The sequence below is a fragment of the Thamnophis elegans genome, chromosome 4 (genome assembly GCF_009769535.1).
Source record: "Thamnophis elegans isolate rThaEle1 chromosome 4, rThaEle1.pri, whole genome shotgun sequence".
Taxonomy (NCBI): Eukaryota; Metazoa; Chordata; class Lepidosauria; order Squamata; family Colubridae; genus Thamnophis; species Thamnophis elegans.
Genome location: NC_045544.1, coordinates 54,624,143 through 54,643,573, shown reverse-complemented (window position 1 = coordinate 54,643,573; position 19,431 = coordinate 54,624,143). Strand labels below are relative to the sequence as shown.

General features: G+C 40.4%; 1 protein-coding gene across 1 annotated transcript in view; it reads left to right on the top strand.

Moving 5' to 3' along the window:
- The window catches only part of SYNE1 (spectrin repeat containing nuclear envelope protein 1), a 300,005-nt gene that overhangs the window by 212,623 nt on the left and 67,951 nt on the right, over positions 1 to 19,431 (top strand). The window contains 11 exon segments of the mRNA XM_032216017.1: positions 556 to 689; positions 1,944 to 2,148; positions 3,050 to 3,232; positions 4,321 to 4,470; positions 5,604 to 5,758; positions 11,585 to 11,732; positions 13,226 to 13,280; positions 13,283 to 13,319; positions 14,062 to 14,252; positions 14,255 to 14,295; positions 15,323 to 15,520. Coding sequence (XP_032071908.1) covers positions 556 to 689; positions 1,944 to 2,148; positions 3,050 to 3,232; positions 4,321 to 4,470; positions 5,604 to 5,758; positions 11,585 to 11,732; positions 13,226 to 13,280; positions 13,283 to 13,319; positions 14,062 to 14,252; positions 14,255 to 14,295; positions 15,323 to 15,520 — 1,497 coding nt within the window.

Here is a 19,431-nt window from a genome sequence, read left to right as displayed (position 1 = left end):
TCATGGAATTTTGCCAGAATGTTAAGAAAATAAACAATTGCCACTCTAAATGTAGTTATGAAATAAATTTAAAATTAGTCCAAGACAACTTATACCAATATTTATTCAATGATGCTTCAGAATTTCATTACTTCTTTGCTCCCATCATTTTAGTGCCTGCTATAATAATTACCCACCAGCGGTGGGTTTCACTTATTTTTACCACCTGTTCGTCCCGTGTGTGCACCTTCTGTGCATGCACCCAGCCTTCCGTGCATTCACTTTACTCATGCGCACGCCTCCGTGCATGTGCCCGGCCACAAAAATGTGGCTAAATAGGAGGCATAGAACCTGAATGAGTGGGCGGGGGCAGGCCCACCCACTCGCAATCTCTGCTACCAGTTTGCCGAAATTGGTCCAAACCGGCTGAATACCACCTCTGTTACCTACTGATTGTGATTTTGAAAATGAGATTTTTTTTTAAAATGAGGGTTTTTTTAAAAAAAAATGCTATCTTTTACAATTTAAAAAACCTGCACATTTCTGTTTGCTTGAATCTTATTTTTCTTTGTTTAGAACTTGCTAGATGAATTGCAAAAGCAAGACCATCGCTTACAAAAATTTGGGTCAGTCACCAATGCACTATTAAAAGAATGCCATCCACCAGTTACAGAAGTGCTTAATAATACTTTGAAAGAAATGAACTTAAGGTATGAAAATATTGCTGTTGTTTTAAGTAAAATCTAAAATTTGTACCTACTAGCAAATTGGAAATCTAGTGTAATGCAGATTGCCTTTGGCAAATTGAGAAAGTAGATTAAAAAATTGTAGAGCTAGACTAAGATTAGAACGTTATATGGACTTTTTGTTGAAAAAAGAAGATAATGAATAGATGCTTCATAGATTTGGGGATTTAAAAGTATTCAGTAAAATGGGAAAGTTAAGATGGCAATTACTAGATGAAAAGAAGGGCAGATGTCATAATTCTATGTTTTCCTTTTTCTTATTTTCTATCTCTTTTCTTTAATTTTTAACACATTTTCTTATTTTCTATCTCTTTTCTTTAATTTTTAACACTTTTATTGTGTTGAAAATTTCTAAAGAAATAAAGGGGAAATAGTAAGTTTTGGAGGTGTGTTTTGAATTAGATATAAAGTTCCATTTTTTTGAGCTGAAATCATTTTTGTGAATATAAATGAGTGTATATAGTATATATTCTTTTACATATTCTACTACTACTGTGTGTGTGTGTGTACATATCTTTGAATTGTGTAAATTTACGGTAGTCTGTTAAATCATTATATAAAATACTTTGCTATTTTCAAATATATTTTAATGTTTCTTTAAAATCTCTAACCCTAAATCCTTTTTATATTTGTTTCTTTTTTAATTTGGAATCCCTTTCTCATTACCATGCAGCCAAATCTAGCTGCATTTTTGTTTCAGATAACATTGTAATAATAGCAAAGATTTCATATGTCCTTGGTGTAGCTTTGCTCTTGCAGAAACAGTATAATAATAAAAATACTTAATTTTGGAAGAACAGATAGCAATATCTAGCCAACCTTTACCAATCCTATAAAACACTAGTCAAATTAAGCTTTATTGTTATTAAACAGAAGAGTATCAGGAAGAGTAATTCAATTTCAGTATTTTCTACTTTGTCTTCCAACTTCTTTAATTCTTTCTTCCAGATTCTCTTAACTGAAGACTACTTATGGTATCCTGACTGCAAATGTTTAATTATTTATCCTTCTATTTTTTAAATTTAAATAATACTAAAATCCTATATTTCTACAAAATATAGTGAACTACCTTTGTACATGGCATCTGTTCTAAGATGGCTACATAAGGCTACTTTATGCTATGTATTCAAAAGATTTTTCTCATCTACCATCCATTATTTGGAGGCTGTTCATATCTTATGTAACTTTTATCTATTATCTGTTTCTTTCATTTTCCAGATGGAACAATCTTCTAGAAGAAATTGCAGAGCATTTACATTCCAGTAAAGGTCTGCTTCATCTCTGGCAGAAATATAAAAACTATTACTTGCAATGTTCTTCTACTGTCCAGCAATATGAGGACCGAACAAATGAACTTTTGAAGGCTGAACTCAATAAGGACACTGTTGATGATGAAGCCACTGCTTGGATTCATGACTGCAATGTATGTTTGTGATATAAACTGTTGTTCTGGCTAATATAGTCCTGAACTGAGACACCAGCAAGCAAATAAGTATATTAGACTAGTATAGATTATTACAAATTAGGAAGATGCTGATAGTGAAATGAAAATGTCTAGCTTTCCCTCTATTATTTGTCTCACAAAGCCAACTACCTCATTGTGTCTTGGAAAGCAAGTTATCTGCTTTTCCATAGTTTTCATTAGGATCACATGAGAGAGAGAGGGAGGGGGGAGAGAGAGAGATTAAAGCAATATATCTTGGAAGAGTGAGGTAATCTCTTCTCATGTGATTATTAAAATACCAGTTTTGTTACATGGTTAAGTGGAAATAGAAAGAGACTGTCCTAAAGTCACTCAGGGAACTCCACAATTACATAGATATGTGAATCTGAGTCTTTTCATTATATCTTACATATATACTCTCGAATAATGCACAGTCACAATTGTTTGTATCACATCACAAAGTAAATTAAATCCTATCAGGTTATTGTAAGGGCTGGACATAGCTGTGCCAAGATGACATACTGTCATTGTGCCAAATGCTCATGTTCAAGCACATACATAAAGATTGGTAAGAGCCTTGGTGGCACATTGGATAGAATGCAGTACTGCAGGGCTAACTCACCACTCACTCCAGGAGTTCAATTCTAAGTGACTCAAGATTGACTCAGCCTTCCATCCTTCTGAGGTTGGGAGGACCCAACTTGTTGGGGGCAATATACTGACTCTGTAAACCACTTAGAGAGGGTTGTAAAGCACTGTGAGGCAGTATATGTCTAAATGCTATTGTTATTGCTACATTCAGGCCCCATATATTTACTAAAACTCAATTTTAACATTACAGTTGTCATCTTCAAATTTACGTTTGCTGTGATTTCCACAGGATCTACTTAAAGGCATGAAGACAATGCAAGATTCTCTATCTGTTCTGCATGAACTAGGTGAACAGCTGAAGCAGCAAGTGGATTCTTCTGCTGCAGCAGCTATCCAATCCGGCCAGCTCTTACTAAATCAGAATTTAGCTTCTTTAGAGCAAGGACTCAACAGACAGCAGTCAATATTACAGGTAGGGAAATGTTCCTTGACATGTCAGAGAAAGTAGTCTCTTGTTGTACTTTCAACTAGTCACATGGCTATAATTTATGTGCTGTCATAATATCGTGCTTAGGACAAAGTAATGTAAACAATCAATTCTTTTTGGAGAAAAGAACAGTTGTCCTCAAAGGATTTTTTTTATTCAGACACAATATTTGAGAACTGCTATACAGACTGAATTTTTTTGTTCACTAAGTCATATCCGAATCTTCACAACCCCCTGAACCAGTGGTGAAATTCAATTTTTTTTACTACCAGTTCTGTGGGCATGGCTTGGAGGTGGGATCCTGTGGCTGAGTGGGCATGGCTAACTCGATGTCACTCATGGCCACACCCACTCAGTCACATGCCCCACCAGGAATTTTTGCCACCGGTTCGGAAAACTGATGCCAATCGTCCTTGCCGGTTTGCCGAACCGGGAGGATTCAACCCTGATCTGGACCACAGCATGCTAAGCCCCCCTGTCTTCCACTGTCTCCCTGAATCTACCCAAACTCATGTCCATTGTGTTGATGACACTATTTAATCATCTCATCCTCTGTGGTCCCCTTCTCCTTTTGCCTTCAGTCTTTCCCAACATCAGGGTCTTTTCCAACAAACCCTCTCTTCCCACTAAGTGGCCAGAGTAGTTGAGCTTCAGCATCAGTATCTTTTATGCCCTTCCAGTTAGGTTTGTTTTCCTTTAAGAGCAAAAAATAGTCAGAGTTGAGTTCCTTTATACAGAACCACAGTACAGCATTTCTTTATGTTTCTATTTGAACACAAAATCATTACGTTTAAATCTTAGCATTTCATCTTTTTTTTTCTAAAGCAAACAACCTATAAATCAATGTCCACATTCATTTGGCAACAGAGCTTTTAGGGCACAACTTGAATTATGACCTTAATCAGCATAAGTTGCAATTTTACTTATAATTGTTCCAGCTTTATATCATGCAAACACCACATTTTTAAATTTAGAAATATAATGTCCTTTTTTTATATTGGATTTCATGACATTCTAACATGAAAAAAAAAAATACTGGTATTAATGACCCTCCCCATTTTTAAAAATTTAAGGCAGGAGTTCAAGACTACCAGACCTTTAATCTCAGTCTGTCAGGACTGGAGCAGTGGACAAAGCAAGCGGAAGAGATGCTGAAAATGCAAGATCCAAGCCACTCATCGGACTCATCCATCATTCGGAACAGATGGAGGAGCTTAAAGTGAGTTTTTGAAAATGTTTTTTAAAAAAACTTTGAAAATGTGTTTTATTTATTGTTATTGGGTACTTATTTATTTATACATTTATGGGTTTTTAAAAAAAACCTAAACAGAAAACAAAAACTATGTATTTGAGAATAATCAAGTGGATTAAAACAATGAGCGAGATTAATACCAGGTAAAATAGGTTCATATAAAAGAGGATAGAACAAAGTGTTCTTACGTATGTATATAAACAGCCACTAGCTTTGTGTTTAATTTGTATGTAAGTATTCTCATAGAATAACAAGATCTATTGCAATAACGGTGCTCACTGCTGACTTCCTCAACAAGTATGCAGTGCTACTTTTTCCCCAGCTATTCTCAACAATCATAACATCGAAGCCTTATTAGCACAGTTAAGAGCTCAAAACATTTTTTAGGGTGTATTCCAAGGAATAGTTTCATATTTGTTGCACTGAGCTCCTTGAAGAAACAACTGATGTATTATTCATTTTAAAAATGCATTAACATTCTCCCTGTGTGTGTAAGTAATATAGGGCACTTCAATCCATTTTCTTAAAATTAAAAAAGTTATTGTTATTTTTTTGTCCTGAATAGAACTTTGCTTGTGAGCTGTCCAAGGTAATAGTTACAGTATGGGTAACTGTACAATCTGAAAATAAAATATGTTTTATTATTGTAACATAAAGCTAAAATTGTACTCCAATATAAAATTAGGGACGCGGTGGTTCAGTGGCTAAGACGCTGAGCTTGTTGATCAGAAAGGTCGGCAGTTTGGTGGTTCAAATCCCTAGTGCCACATAACGGAGTGCGCTCCTATTACTTGTCCCAGCGTCTGCCAACCTAGCAGTTTGAAAGCATGTAAAAAATGCAAGTAGAAAAAATAGAAATTGGTGGGAAGGTAATAGTGTTGCATGCGCCTTTGGTGTTTAATCATGCCGGCCACATGACCATGGAGATGTCTTCGGCTTTGAAACGGAGATGAGCACTTCCCCCCTACAGTCGGGAACAACTAGCACATGTGCAAGGGGAACCTTTACCTTTACCTATAAAATAAATATTTTGCAGTAATGTACCCAGATTACAAATATGGAAATTAAAAATATTAAGAAAACTTGTTTCCTGTCACTTTATAGTGCCAGATGCTAAAATTCAGCAGCATGGCACCTGATTTGGATCGTCTAAATGAGCTGGGATATATGTTGCCCTTGAATGATAAAGAAATCAAAAGGATGCAAAATCTGAATAGATGCTGGTCAGTTATTTCTTCACAAACTACTGAAAGATTCAGGTAAGTCAGATATTTACAAAACAGTGTGATTTACACAGATTGGAGTTTTAATAAAGCAAAGTTGTCAGGCCAACAGTTCTATTCCTAATGTTCAGATTATGGTAATTCTAGAATTGCATAAGTTTTGGAAAGATAATAATGTACTTCATTCTGTTATATCGTTTCAAGCAAGACTCTTTCTACTAGAAAAAAGTCCAGAGGTAATACTAAAAATGTATTAAGTCTATCTTGCCAGAACTTTATTAACTCTAAATGTATCTACTTACTGGCTGAAAGATGGTTTGTGTATACCTACTTTACAAAAGCCAATTAGCCTTCCCAAGGCAATTAGATGACCCAAGTAAAGCAAATTAGATATAAAATGTCAGAAAACACAAACAAAAAAGTGGTGGCCCAGGAAAAAATTCATTCAGAAAATTTATTCTTATTTGCAGAATCATCTCTTTAATCAAGAAGCCAAAAGGACGTTTCATGATTCTTCAGATTAAAATTGCTTCCTGCCTGTTTTTCTGGCCTTAATTGATACTCTGTGACCTATGGATCACTAATAATAAAAAATAATTGATTCAGTAGGAAAATTACATGCAACAGAATAAGTTGTTCAGGGTGTGAACATTATAAACAACATTATCATGTATACTTTTGCTTCAGATATGCTAATTAGCTGTCAAATATTGAATAGGTTCATTTGATATGTATATGTGAGGAGGAATTAGTGCCTTTGACCCAGGTTTTGCTTACAATGCCTTTGGATCTACCTTCTCTTATATGAAAAGAATTCCAGTGAAAAATAAACTAACCTATTTTGAATTGAATTTGAATTTTAATAAATTTATATGCCGCCCAATCCCATAGGACTCCAGGCGGCTTACAAAAACAAGATAAAAGATAAGAGTTAAAAATAGAAAAGAGAAACAAATTTAAAAACAACACACCATACATTCAGTCTAGGTGGGGCTGGACCTCGTTCATGAAGTCAACAGCCCCAGGCCTGCCGGAATAGCCAGGTTTTAGTGGCTTTTCGGAAGGCCGAGAGAGTGGGAAGGGTAGGATCTCTACGGGTAGATCGTTCCACAGGGCCGGAGCAGCTACAGAGAAGGCCCTCCCCTGAGGGGTCGCCAGCCGGCATTGTCCAGTCGACGGCACCCGGAGAAGGCCCAACCTGTGAGATCTTATCGGCCATTGGGAAGTATGTGGCAGGAGGCGGTCTCTCAGATATCCGGGTCCTAAGCCATGTAGGGCTCTAAAAGTGATGACCAGCACCTTGAAACACGTTCGGAGACCAATAGGAAGCCAGTGCAGCTCGTGGAGGATAGGTGTAACATGGGTGTATCTAGGTACACCCGATATCGCTCGCACGGCTGCATTCTGGACCAACTATAGTCTCCGCACACTTTTCAGGGGCAGCCCCATGTAGAGCGCATTACAGTAATCGAGCCTTGAGGTGACGAGGGCATGAGTGACCATTCGAAGTGCCTCCCGGTCCAGGTAGGGCCGCAATTAGTGCACCAGGCGAACCTGGGCAAAAGCCCCCCTGGTCACAGCCGACAGATGGTGTTCTAATGTCAGCTGCGAATCCAGGAGGACACCCAAGTTGCGGACCCTCTCTGAGGGGTGTAAGATTTCACCCCCTAGGCTAAGAGATGGAATATCTGGACTATCCTTGGGAGGCAACATCAATAGCCACTCGGTCTTGTCTGGATGAGTGCAAGCTTGTTCGCTCCCATCCACACCCTGACAGCCTCCATGCACTGGCACATCACTTCCACCATTTTGCTGAGTTGGCATGGGGCGGACAGATACAATTGCGTATCGTCCGCATATTGATGGTATTTAATCCCGTGCCAGCGTATGATCTCACCCAGTGGCTTCATGTAGATATTAAATAGGAGAGGGGATAGGACCGAGCCCTGCGGCACCCCATATTTGAGGGACCTAGGGGTCAACCTCTGACCTCCAACCAACACTGACTGCGACCTGTCCGAGAGGTAGGAGGAGAACCACCGTAAAACGGTGCCTCCCACTCCCACCTCCTGCAACCGTCGCAGAAGGATACCATGGTCGATGGTATCGAAGGCCGCTGAGAGGTCAAGAAGCACCAGGATAGAGGAATGTTCTCTATCCCTGGCCCGCCAGAGATCATTGGTCAGCGCGACCAAAGCAGTTTCGGTGCAGTAACCAGGCCTGAAACCCAACTGAAGGAGTCTAGATAATCTGCTTCATCCAAGGTCCGTCAGAGTTGAAAGGCCACCACCTTCTCAACAACCTTCCCTACAAAAGGGTGTTTGGAGACTGGACGGTAGTTATTAAGGATAGCTGGGTCCAGAGAAGGCTTCTTAAGGAGGGGTCTTACCACCGCATCCTTCAGAGGGTGCGGGAAAGATCCCTCCTGTAGAGAGGTGTTAATAATCCTCTGGAGCCAGCCTCGTGTTACCTCCCTGCTGGTCGAGACCAGCCAGGAGGGACATGGGTCCAGTAAGCAGGTGGAGGCACTTACTGCTTCCATGGCCTTGTCTACTTCCTCAGGAGCGACAAGCTGGAACAAAATCCAATCAAGGCCCTCTCCTGGCATCTCTGCTGGTACTGTCCAAGTGGAGTCCAGGTCTGTCCGAATCTGAGCGATTTTGTCCGACAGAAACCTGAGCAAACTCCTCAGCTCGTCCCTGTAAGGCATCCCCCATTTCCCCCCTTTCAGGAGGGAATGGATTATCCTAACAGGGCGGCTGAGCGTGATTCTGCGGACGCATAAGAGCGGAAAAATGTGCACATTTTGCTGCCCGTATCGCCAACTAAATAAGTCCTAATAAGGCTCTTAGTAGTGTTCAGTCGGATTCAGAGTTGCTAGCCCTCCAACATCGCTCTAGGCATCTCTTTTGGCACTTCATCTCCCGGAGTTCCTCAGTAAACCAAGGACCCTCCTGGATCCACTGCCGCGGAGAGGGCGCAAAGGCGCAATCCGGTCCAGTGCCTCAGCCGCCGCTGTATTCCAAGCAGCAACCAAGGACTCTGCCGGATTGTGGGCAAGGGAGTCAGGTATCTCTCCAAGTGCCATCTGAAATCCCAAAGGGTCGATCAGGCGCCTGGGGCGGAACCACTTAATCGGTTCCCCCTCCCTGCAGTGGGGGAGTAGTTTCCGAAAATCAAGCCTCAGTAGGAAGTGATCTGACCATGACAAGGGCGAGATCTCTATGCCCTTCAATTCCAGATCACGTCTCCACTGTCCCGAGAGAACACAGGTCAAGCGTGTGACCCGCTGTATGAGTCGGACCTGGATTACTTGGGTCAAGTCCATGGTTGTCATGAAAGCCATGAACTCCTGTGCTCCATCCGAGCATTCACTGAGAGATGGCAGGTTGAAATCCCCCAGTACTATCAGTCTGGAGAACTCAACCGCCAGTCTGGCTACTGACTCAAGGAGCGCAGGCAGGGCTGTTGTAACGCAGCTGGGAGGTAGGTACATTAGAAACAAGCCCACTTGACCCCCTAGGTCCAGCTTCACCAGAAGGGACTCACACCCGACAGTCTCCGGAGCAGGAATCCCACGAGGGACTAATGACTCTCGGATGATGGCTGCCACTCCCCCACGCCTTCTTTGGTGTCGTGGTTGGTGGAGCACCTGAAACCCTTCTGGGCACATTTCTGAGAGGGGGACTCCTCCCTCGTGGCCCAGCCAGGTTTCTGTAATATATTCCACGTCTGCCCCCTCGTCTAATATTAAGTCCCGGACGAGGGGAGCTTTATGAATCACAGACCTGGCATTTAGCAACAGCAACCCGAGACCAGGACCCTGACATCTCTTGCCACCTAGTCCTTGAGTTGAGCTATCAGGGCCGGAAGGAGGGATCGCTGTGACGTAGCGAACTCTCCTTCCCCGGTAACAGCTAGCCCTGTAACTCCCGTTGTACCTGCCTCTCCCAAACGTGACCGGGATGCTCCAGCCCGGCCCCATCCCCGTAGACCCCTCCTCCCCTCCCACAGCCCCCGTTCTCCCTGGCAGGCCATTCGTACCATACACTCTGGGATAAGAGGCAGATCCGGGCCCCCCATCCACTTCTGCTTCTGCACTCAGTGGAGGGGGCTCCAGGCCGCACTCTCAATCCCCTCATACATACAGGCCAGACATTCTCCACATGCATACCCCACTAATATTAAAATATACAATAATACAATAAAATATAAGAATGAATTGATTTAAATTAAAAAGTATGGGATCACTCAATCGCATACATACCATATACACTCCACATACAAAGTTTGCGCAGCTGTTGATAATGTGCAAAGTTTATAGGCAGGTTCGTAAAATAGTTCAGATGGGTGGAAATTAATGGTGATATGGAGAATAGTTCGTCTTCTCTCCTTCCTGTACAAAAGGATGGTAAGTCCAAAGTCCAGGTCGCAAGTCCAAAAGTAAATCCAAAAGTCCAGCAGCCGTGAGCCGGGAGAGCCAGATGATAAAAAAGGCCCCGTAAACATAAATGCAGACAGGGGAGAGGCCACACCATAGGGAAAGCCAAATCCAGTGGAACGGAGGGGGGGGAGGCACCCGAAAGGCCGTGGCAACAGTAACACAGCCAGCTGCCTGATCTCATCCAGGGCCATGCCAGGCCGACCGCCCCCTCTCTGGAACAGTCTGATGTAGTCCGAGGGTCACAGAAGCGAAAACAGAAGATGTCAAAAGAGGATGTCAAGAAAAATATCAAAGACTCTGGAACGGCGTGTGTTGCAATCCGACGGAACAGAGGGAGGGGGGCGCCTAAGGAGGCCGTGGCAGCGGCAGACAGACCAACTGCCCGACCTCGTCCAGCGTCGTTTTAAACAAGCCACCTCCTCTCTGCCAGCAATAACATTCCAATAGTCCGATATACTCCAGGGCCCCTCCCGGTCAGAAGAAAACAGGGCTAGGACTATGAAAGCTGCCAGAGACGCCGCCGTCAGCACGGCACCGCCATTTTTGCCCTTTCACTGCCGAACGCTGTAAAAATTGTTATGGGCAACAGGGAGCCGCCTGATGGCGCCGACCCCCCAAATAGGTACCTGTCCGGGTCCGCTAAATTGCGCTCCACCACTAGGACCCCTTCCCGCATAGTCTCTGAACTAATTTACTAGTTTTTTGGTGTTTTTTTCGCTCACCCTGGCCGGAGCAGAAGAAGCTGGCGGCCATCCTACTTCGCGCATGCGCAGGAGGAATCTGATCTGCTCCTTCTAATTACATCACCATGTTCCTGCTGTGCCTTTAAACAAACAAACAAATAAAAAAGTAGGAACTATGTCACAAATAGATTGTCTAGTCAGAACCCTCACAGTGCTTCTTTTAAAAGTTTGCACTGTAAAAATCACAGTTAGGTGCTAAGCTCAAGACAAACAAACTATATTGTGGCTTAATATAATGCATGAACCCAAACAAAGGGAGAGAGGAAGAAAAAAGCTGTTGAAAAGTAAGGTTTATAGAAGTAACAGATTAAAATGTGCGCTTGATTATTACTGTCTTGCAGAGAAGACACTTAATAATCTATTATTAAAACAGAGGTATTAGAAAAATAAAAGTACTTCCGAACTTTTTTCTTTAGGAATTAGAATAAAGTTTTTAAGTGAGACAAACAGGTTTCACAAACTTAAAATTGGTTCACAAACTTAAAATTGAAGAAATAGGCATCCCCAAATGTTTGTGCTTATAAGTATCCAGTTTGTTTATTTCCTTTTTCATCAGCATATTTTTAAAAATCCAAGATGAAGTCAATAATGTTGTTTTTAGTATTTTAAAAAAGAAACATCATAAGTTTGCTGTTTAGATTCAGATGTATATTGAGTCCTTCTTTATCCTTGCAGTAAGCTACAGTCCTTCATGCTGCAGCAACAAACCTTCCTAGAAAAATGTGAGACTTGGATGGAGTTCTTGGTTCAAACTGAGCAGAAACTGGCTGCGGAAATTTCAGGAAACTACCAGCTTCTTTTAGAACAGCAGAGGGCGCATGAGGCAAGTTATAAAGAGAGAATTCTTAAACTACTGTATCAACTTCTTTTATTTATTGTCAGCGTGAACTGGAACTATACTAATAAGGATTGATTGTTCAAACATATTTTGATCTCTGTTCATGATCACAGAACATGACAGCTGGATTTTATGTAGGACATGGACGGACACTGACATCAGATGGTACAAAAATGAACAAATAAAATGTTAAAAAGTTATATTTATATAGTTACATACCAAGCACATCTAAATTATATTAAAGTAAACCAAAATAACTTTACGATCCCGGAGGCATGTCACAACTTTTGAGCACCCCTAATATTTGGAAATTGAAAGTCCTAAAATTTTATCTGTGGCTGTAGAGATGGTTGTTTTGACATTTGTTAGTTGTGAGATAAATGCAACCAATAATAGTAGGTTAGATATGCAAGAAATAACCCTGTAAATAAGGGGGAAAGTAAATTATTGCTTCAGCCTGATATGAATGTAAACAACTAGAAGAAAGAGATTGATGGAGAGTTTTCAGTCTATGAAAGATAGACTTGGCCCATTGTCACTGATTCATATATCAGGGCTAAGAGGCAGGTGTTTCCTCCACGAACTTAATTTTATTATAGAAGATTAAGACTTTTCAGTTTAATCGACATTAACATTTAACTAAACAGATGAACTGCAAAACATTTGATAAGACGATCTAAAACTAAGTTGGGAGATTCTGTGATTAATTGAATACAAGAATTCTCCTAATTTGGGAAGATTAAATTTGGTTTCATTTTGGATAATAAATATAGGTCAGTAGACTTCAAAGGCTGGACATCAGACCCATTCTGACATTCATCTCAACATGTGGAAGCTTGTCAAAAAAAAAGAATAGGGGCCATTCACAAAGAGACTATCATTGTAAAAAGATTAGTCTTCTCTCTCTGGATTTTTATCTCATTTACAAGAACTAAGCAAGAAGTAAATGAAGCTTATTCCCAACAGAAGTTCTAGAGAGCGTGCATGAAATATATCTATGAATGTTCAACCATGTAGAAAATTGGGAAAAAAAATATTGTTCATAAATTACAAGCTTTTTTCCCTTTTTCATTTGGTGTTAATTATTTGGTTTTTTTTCTGAATGTGTAAACAATTATATGTCTTCAATTTGATAAAGAAAAAGGGGAACTATTACATATTTGTAAATTATACATTTGCATCTGAATTACCTATGTGTCATATTTGCAAGATAAATTTAACATGAATGTAGTCATATAAAGCCATTTAAATGGACCACTTTCTTTTTTTCTATTAGGTTTTAAATATACCTGTAGACCAAATGAACCTATAATTAACTACTTTGCCTTTTTTTAAATGTCTAATTACTTATCCATCTAAAAATATCATACATCCTAATTGTATTGGAAAGGTTAAAAAGGTTAAACTTTTATTTTGGAATCAGATTTGTTTTGTTGAGCTCATTTGGAATTCACTTTTTAAAACTTTTTGTTCTTTAGCTGTTCCAAGCAGAGATGTTTAGTCGGCAACAGATTTTACATTCTATCATCATGGATGCCATAACCTTCTTGAGCAAGGGCAGGTAGATGACAGGTAAAATGTGTATTGTACAAAAATTCTGATTTTTCAAATGTTTCATGTTTGAAAGCTTTGCCTTTTTATCTAATACGCATTTATTTTCTCCAAACTATTGGCACATTATAATAATGGGCTACTACTATTTGTGAGATTGCATTTTATATGACTGATATGACTAATAGAGCATTTGCTTTCTATTACATATTCTGCTTGTTCACCTCCAATCAATATAGATTTTAGCTGTAACCGCGGTTCCTTGTGCCTTTATTTCATACATAAAAACTTGGATTGGCAGTACTGTTTTCCACAGGGGGGAAAATAACTATGGCAAACTTTTCATCAGACTATTACAAAGTTAATTTTAGAAGTTCTCAGTGAGAGTATTTCAAAGGCAAATGGATTTTACAATGCAGTAATAGAAATCAATGTAGCATAGTTAAGAGCCAAGGTGGCACAGTGGTTAAAGTGGAGTACTGCAGCCACTTCAGCTGACTGCTAGCTGCAGTTCGGCGGTTCAAATCTCACCGGCTCAAGGTCAACTCAGCCTTCCATCCTTCCGAGGTGAGGACCCGGATTGTTGTTGGGGGCAATATGCTGACTCTGTAAACCACTTAGAGAGGGCTGAAAGCCCTATGAAGCGGTATATAAGTCTAACTATTGCTATTGCTATTGCATAGTTGTTAGCCATTTTTGCTGCTTTTGTTTGGCTCACTTGTTTCTATACTAAACGCTTATGTTGTGTTTTTCCTTTTTTAAGGGATGAATTCAATTTAAAACTGGCATTGCTCAGTAATCAGTGGCAAGGGGTAATTCGTAGAGCCCAGCAGAGAAGGGGCATCATTGACAGTCAGATTCGTCAGTGGCAACGATACAGAGAAATGGCAGAGAAATTGCGCAAGTGGCTGGTGGAAGTGACTTGTCAATCAGCAAGTGGGCTGGGCACTGTTCCTATCCATTGCAGAGAGCTAGAGCCCTACTGGATGAAATGCAGGTAACTATTGACAGACCATTTTCAACTAAATAGATTCTGTTATCACTTAATGGAACGAATTAAATATTTCACTGTACTTATTTAGTCAGGTATAACTGCAGTTATTAAGCAAATAAAGACTTTCTTAACAGAGCTTAACTCCGAATAGCCACACAATAGGCCTGCCTAATTTGTCTCCATGCCTCAAAGGGTATTTATGAAATGTCTGGTGGTTTTCCCAGGAACACTTTAATATAAACATCCTCAGTATACAACAGTGTTTGGATTTCCTAGACTGAATATGATCCTGGGAAAATGCCTTCATATCTTATGCTGCAGCATAATGAAATTCTTACAAAGACCTGGTTTTTATGTAATATAATATTGAAGGGCTTTTTCTACCAAAACCTCCTCTTTTTAACCTTCTAAACAGATAGTGGGGAAAGATCATAGGGTAGAGTTCATTAAGCAAGGGGTGGGGGGAGAAAGGAAAAGAACAAAAGAGGAAATATAAAGTACAAAAACAGCTGTTGAATACTTGCTCCAAGTATGTCTTTAAATATTAGTAGCCTGGGTTAGTTATGTTAGTTTGAACTCCAAGTTTGGCGATTTGGTTGCAAACGTTTCATCCCCATTCGAGGAGATATCTTCAGTGCGTTTTGGATTGTGTCATTATACTACTTACTTTTCATGCAGAAGTGATTATAATGGCAAAGTTTAATAGCAATAGCACTTAGACTTGTTTACCACTTCATAGTGCTTTCCAGCCCTCTCTAAGCGGTTTACAGAGCATATTGCTTCCAACAATTTTGGCTCCTCATTTTACCCACCTTGGAAGGATGGAAGGCTGAGTCAGCCTTGAGCCTGGTGAGATTTGATCTGTCAAATTGCAGGTAGCCGCCTGTCAGTACTGCACTCTAACTACTGAACCACCATAGCTCTTAAAAGTCCTCCTTGGAGGAAAAACACTCTTCTTGTGATATTACTGACTGACTTATTTGACAATGAAATTAGAGTGATGTTTCGGGAATGTCTTTGGTCTTCCCAGCTCAAAGAGAAAGTGCTTCTTCGCCAACAAGGGAGCTACATTTTAACAGTGGAAGGTGGAAAACAGCTGTTACTCTGTGCTGATGGTGAGACAGAAGCATCTTTACAGAAGGAACTTACAGAAATCCAAGAGTGGTGGAAATTAGCAAACCTCAGACTTGAAGAACAGAAAAAGCAGCTCACCTTACTATTAAAGTGGGTTCATTTAAATTAATCTTTAAAAATCAAATAAGACTACTACTTTGAAAAGCTGAATTACAAGGACATTGACCTTATTTGTTTTTGGATTCCATGTTACATGTAAATAGATAAATTCTTAGATTGGTTCTATGTCCGTGATGGCGAATCTATGGCATGGCGTGCCACATGTGCACGCAGAGCCATTTGTTAGGGCATGCGAGGCGCTGCCCTGTCTTTGCCCTTCTTTTGAAGCCTTCAGGGAAGCTCCTGAAGGCTCTGGAGGTCAAAAATCAATTCTACAAACAAACTGGAAGTCACCATTCCCGAACTTCCAGGTTCCCCGTAGGTCCATTTTTGCCCTCGGAGCCTTCAGGGAAGCTCCGGAGGCCATCCATAGGGCATCCAGTGGGGTGGGGGAGGCTTTTTTCTGCCTCCCAGGCTTCTAGAAAGCCCCTGGAGCCTGGGGAGGGCAAAAAAAACACACCAAAGTGGAGGGGGTTGCTAGACGTACGCACAGGGTGGATCACACCGCATAGTATTATGGGTATGGCAAGCCCGTGCACGACCCCCTTGCACTCCTCCTGCTTTTGGCATGGGAGCCAAAAAAAGTTTGCCATCACTGTTCTAATGTCTTACCTATGACAATATTCCCTAACCTAGTGTCTTCTGAATGTGTTGGTCTACAAGATAGATTCAGAAAGTTGCCGAAGGCTGATCTGTGGCACCACAATCATGCTTTCTGTATACTGTTTGTGTTTCTTTGGTATAAAGCACATGAGTTGTCTGTGTTATTACCATCTGATTTTGAACCCATCCTAGAATTCATACTTTATAGAAGCCTATAGAGCCATGTTTATGTAGATATTTATTCTGCATAATATATCCCTATATTTTATTATTTATGCACGGTTACTTTTTGACTGTTAATACTTTAAAAGTACACTGATTACTGCAGTACATTAATGTGTACATTACTCCTGCCCTTAAAAACATTATTCCACACTCTTGGTTTAAATTTGTTAGTTCAAGGAATTTACAAACCAGAAAACAGAACGTGTTAGGTAGTTTACAAGACAAGAAATACAATTATGGAAAGCAAAGGATTTCAGAATATAGAAATGGCACTTCGTGCAGATTAGTGATATTTCAAAGAGCAGAAATTAACATTTGGGCTCACAAAGAAAGAAAGAAATATTATTATTTTTGTTGTTATGATGATGATGATAATAACTTCTTTTTATATTGGGCAGTAGTAAGTGCAGTAGAGGTATAAACAAATAAAGAGACTGATGCAGTCTTTACTGTTGTTTGTTATGTTTATTCTAATTTAGCAAACCTTCAGAATACTTAAAAAAAACTTTATATTGACAGTCCCAATGCATTTGGACACTACAAGTAGTGTAGATCCTTTGTTTCAGCCACTGTTCAAAAGCAGTGCTGAAAAAATGACTACTCCTCAAAGTTCCAGCCATTGGAGCATCCTTGCAGTCATGTGATCACGATCTTGAAATATGGGTCTGCAATTCACATACCATATTTTTTGAAGTATAAGACGCACCAGAGTATAAGACGCAGCAAGGTTTTGAAGAGGCAAATTAAAAAAAAGAAGTAGGTAGGTAGAAAGAGGGATAGAGAGGGAGAGAGAAGAAATACAGAAGGTAGGTAGGGGGAGAGAGAGAGAGAGAGAGTAGGTAGGTAGGTAGAGGGAGAGAGGGGCAGAGAGATAAATACAGCAGTTGGGGTAGGGAGAGAGGGTATGTAGGTAGATAGAGGGGGGGAGAGAGAAATACAATAGATAGGTAGGAGAGAGAGAAAGAGTAGGTAGGTAGGAAGAAAAGGAAGAGAGAGAGAAATACAGTAGGTAGGTAGGGAGAAAGAGTAGGTAGGTAGGTAGAGGGATAAAGAGAGAGAGAAATACAGTAGGTAGGTAGGGAGAGATTAAGTAGGTAGATAGAGGGATAGAGAGAAAATACAGTAGGTAGGGAGGGAGAGTAGGTAGGTAGAGGGATAAGAGAGAGAGAGAAATACAGTAGGTAGGGAGGGAGAAAGAGTAGGTAGGTAGATGGAGAAGAGAGAAATACAGTAGGTAGGTAGGGAGAGATTAGGTAGGTAGATAGAGGGATAGAGAGAGAAATACAGTAGGTAGGGAGGGAGAGTAGGTAGGTAGAGGGAGAGAGAGAGAGAGAAATACAGTAGGGAGGGAGGGAGAGAGAGTAGGTAGGTAGGTAGGTAGGTAGGTAGGTAGGTAGGTAGGTAGGTAGAGGGATAGAGCGAGAAATACAGTAGGTAGGTAGGGAGAGAGAGGGTAGGTAGGTAGAGGGAGAGAGAGAGAGAGAGAAATACAGTAGGTAGGGAGGGAGAAAGAGTAGTAGGTAGATGGAGAGAGAGAGAAAATACAGTAGGTAGGTAGGGAGAGATTAGTAGGTAATAGAGGGATAGAGAGAGAAATACAGTACGTAGGGAGGGAGAGTAGGGTAGGTAGAGGGAGAGAGAGAGAGAGAGGAAAATACAGTAGGAGGAGGGAGAGAGAGGTAGGGTAGGTAGGTAGGTAGGGTAGTAGAGGGAGAGCGAGAAATACAGTAGGTAGGGAGGGAGAGAGAGGGTAGGTAGGTAGATGGAGAGACAGAGAGAAATACGTAGGTAGATAGGTAGAGAGAGAGTAAGTAGGTAGTAGAGGGATAAAGAGAGAGAAAATACAGTAGGGAGGAGGGAGAGACAGTAGGTAGGTAAGAAGGTAGTAGGTAAGTAGAGGGGATAGAGAGGAGAGAGAAATACAGAAGGTAGGTAGGGAGAGAGATTGAGTAGGTAGAGCCACATGTGATCATCATTTGTGATCTTCCTTGCCAGCTTCCCACAAGCAAATTCAATGGGAAAGCCAGCAGGGAACGTTAAAGTCATCCCAGTAAGTACGAATCCTTCATAGCATCCCTGCCTGTAGCACCCCTATGCTGAACCTTCCAAATCCTCCCAAAGCACCAGTATGACCCCCATGCTCCTTAAATGGGAGTCCCACCTCTTCCCACTTAATAATCCAGGAGTCCAGAATTAGAACAACAACTAGGACTTTGGAGCTTGTGAATGCTAAGTGAGCAATGTTCTCACATTAACATTGTGCTTTATGACCACATTGCTTAGTGACTGCAATCCCAGTCCCAAATGCTGTTATATAACCAAGGACTATGTGTACATGAATGAATGAATGAATTCATTAATAGAAAGCAATGCGCAGGAAAATATCTATTTGATGAATTTGAAGCCACATAATCCGTATTTGCAAAACAAACCCATTTTCTGAGACTTAACTATTTGTTTTGGGGATCAGTTTGACAAATTATTTCTTTCATTGATTATTGATGAAACAGAAACATAATATTCAACAAAATAGGAGCAATAGATAATACTGGAATAAAATTATCAATTTCAGAGAAAGACACAGAGTTTTTAAATTATACTTTTTTGATATAAGGAAATGCATGTATGTGTACATGCATAACCCTGCTGTTTGGGGGGATAGAATTATGTAATGTTTACAGACATGCTTAAGGTAAAGGTTCCCCTTGCACATATGTGCTAGTCATTCCTGACTCTAGGGGCTGGTGCTCATCTCCGTTTCAAAGCCGAAGAGTCAGCGCTGTCTGATGACAATTCTGTGGTCATGTGGCTGGCATGACTAAATGCCAAAGATGCACAAAACGCTGTTACCTTCCCACCAAAGGTTCCAATTTTTCTATTTGCATTTTACATGCTTTCGAATAGCTAGGTTAGCAGAATCTGGACAAGTAACGGGAGCTTACTCCATTATTCCTTTTATTTTTCCTTTTATTGATGACACAGAAACATTATATTCAACACAATAGGTAACAATAGATATTAGTGGAATAAAATTATCAATTTCAGAGAAAGACACAGAGTTTTAAAACAATGTACCTT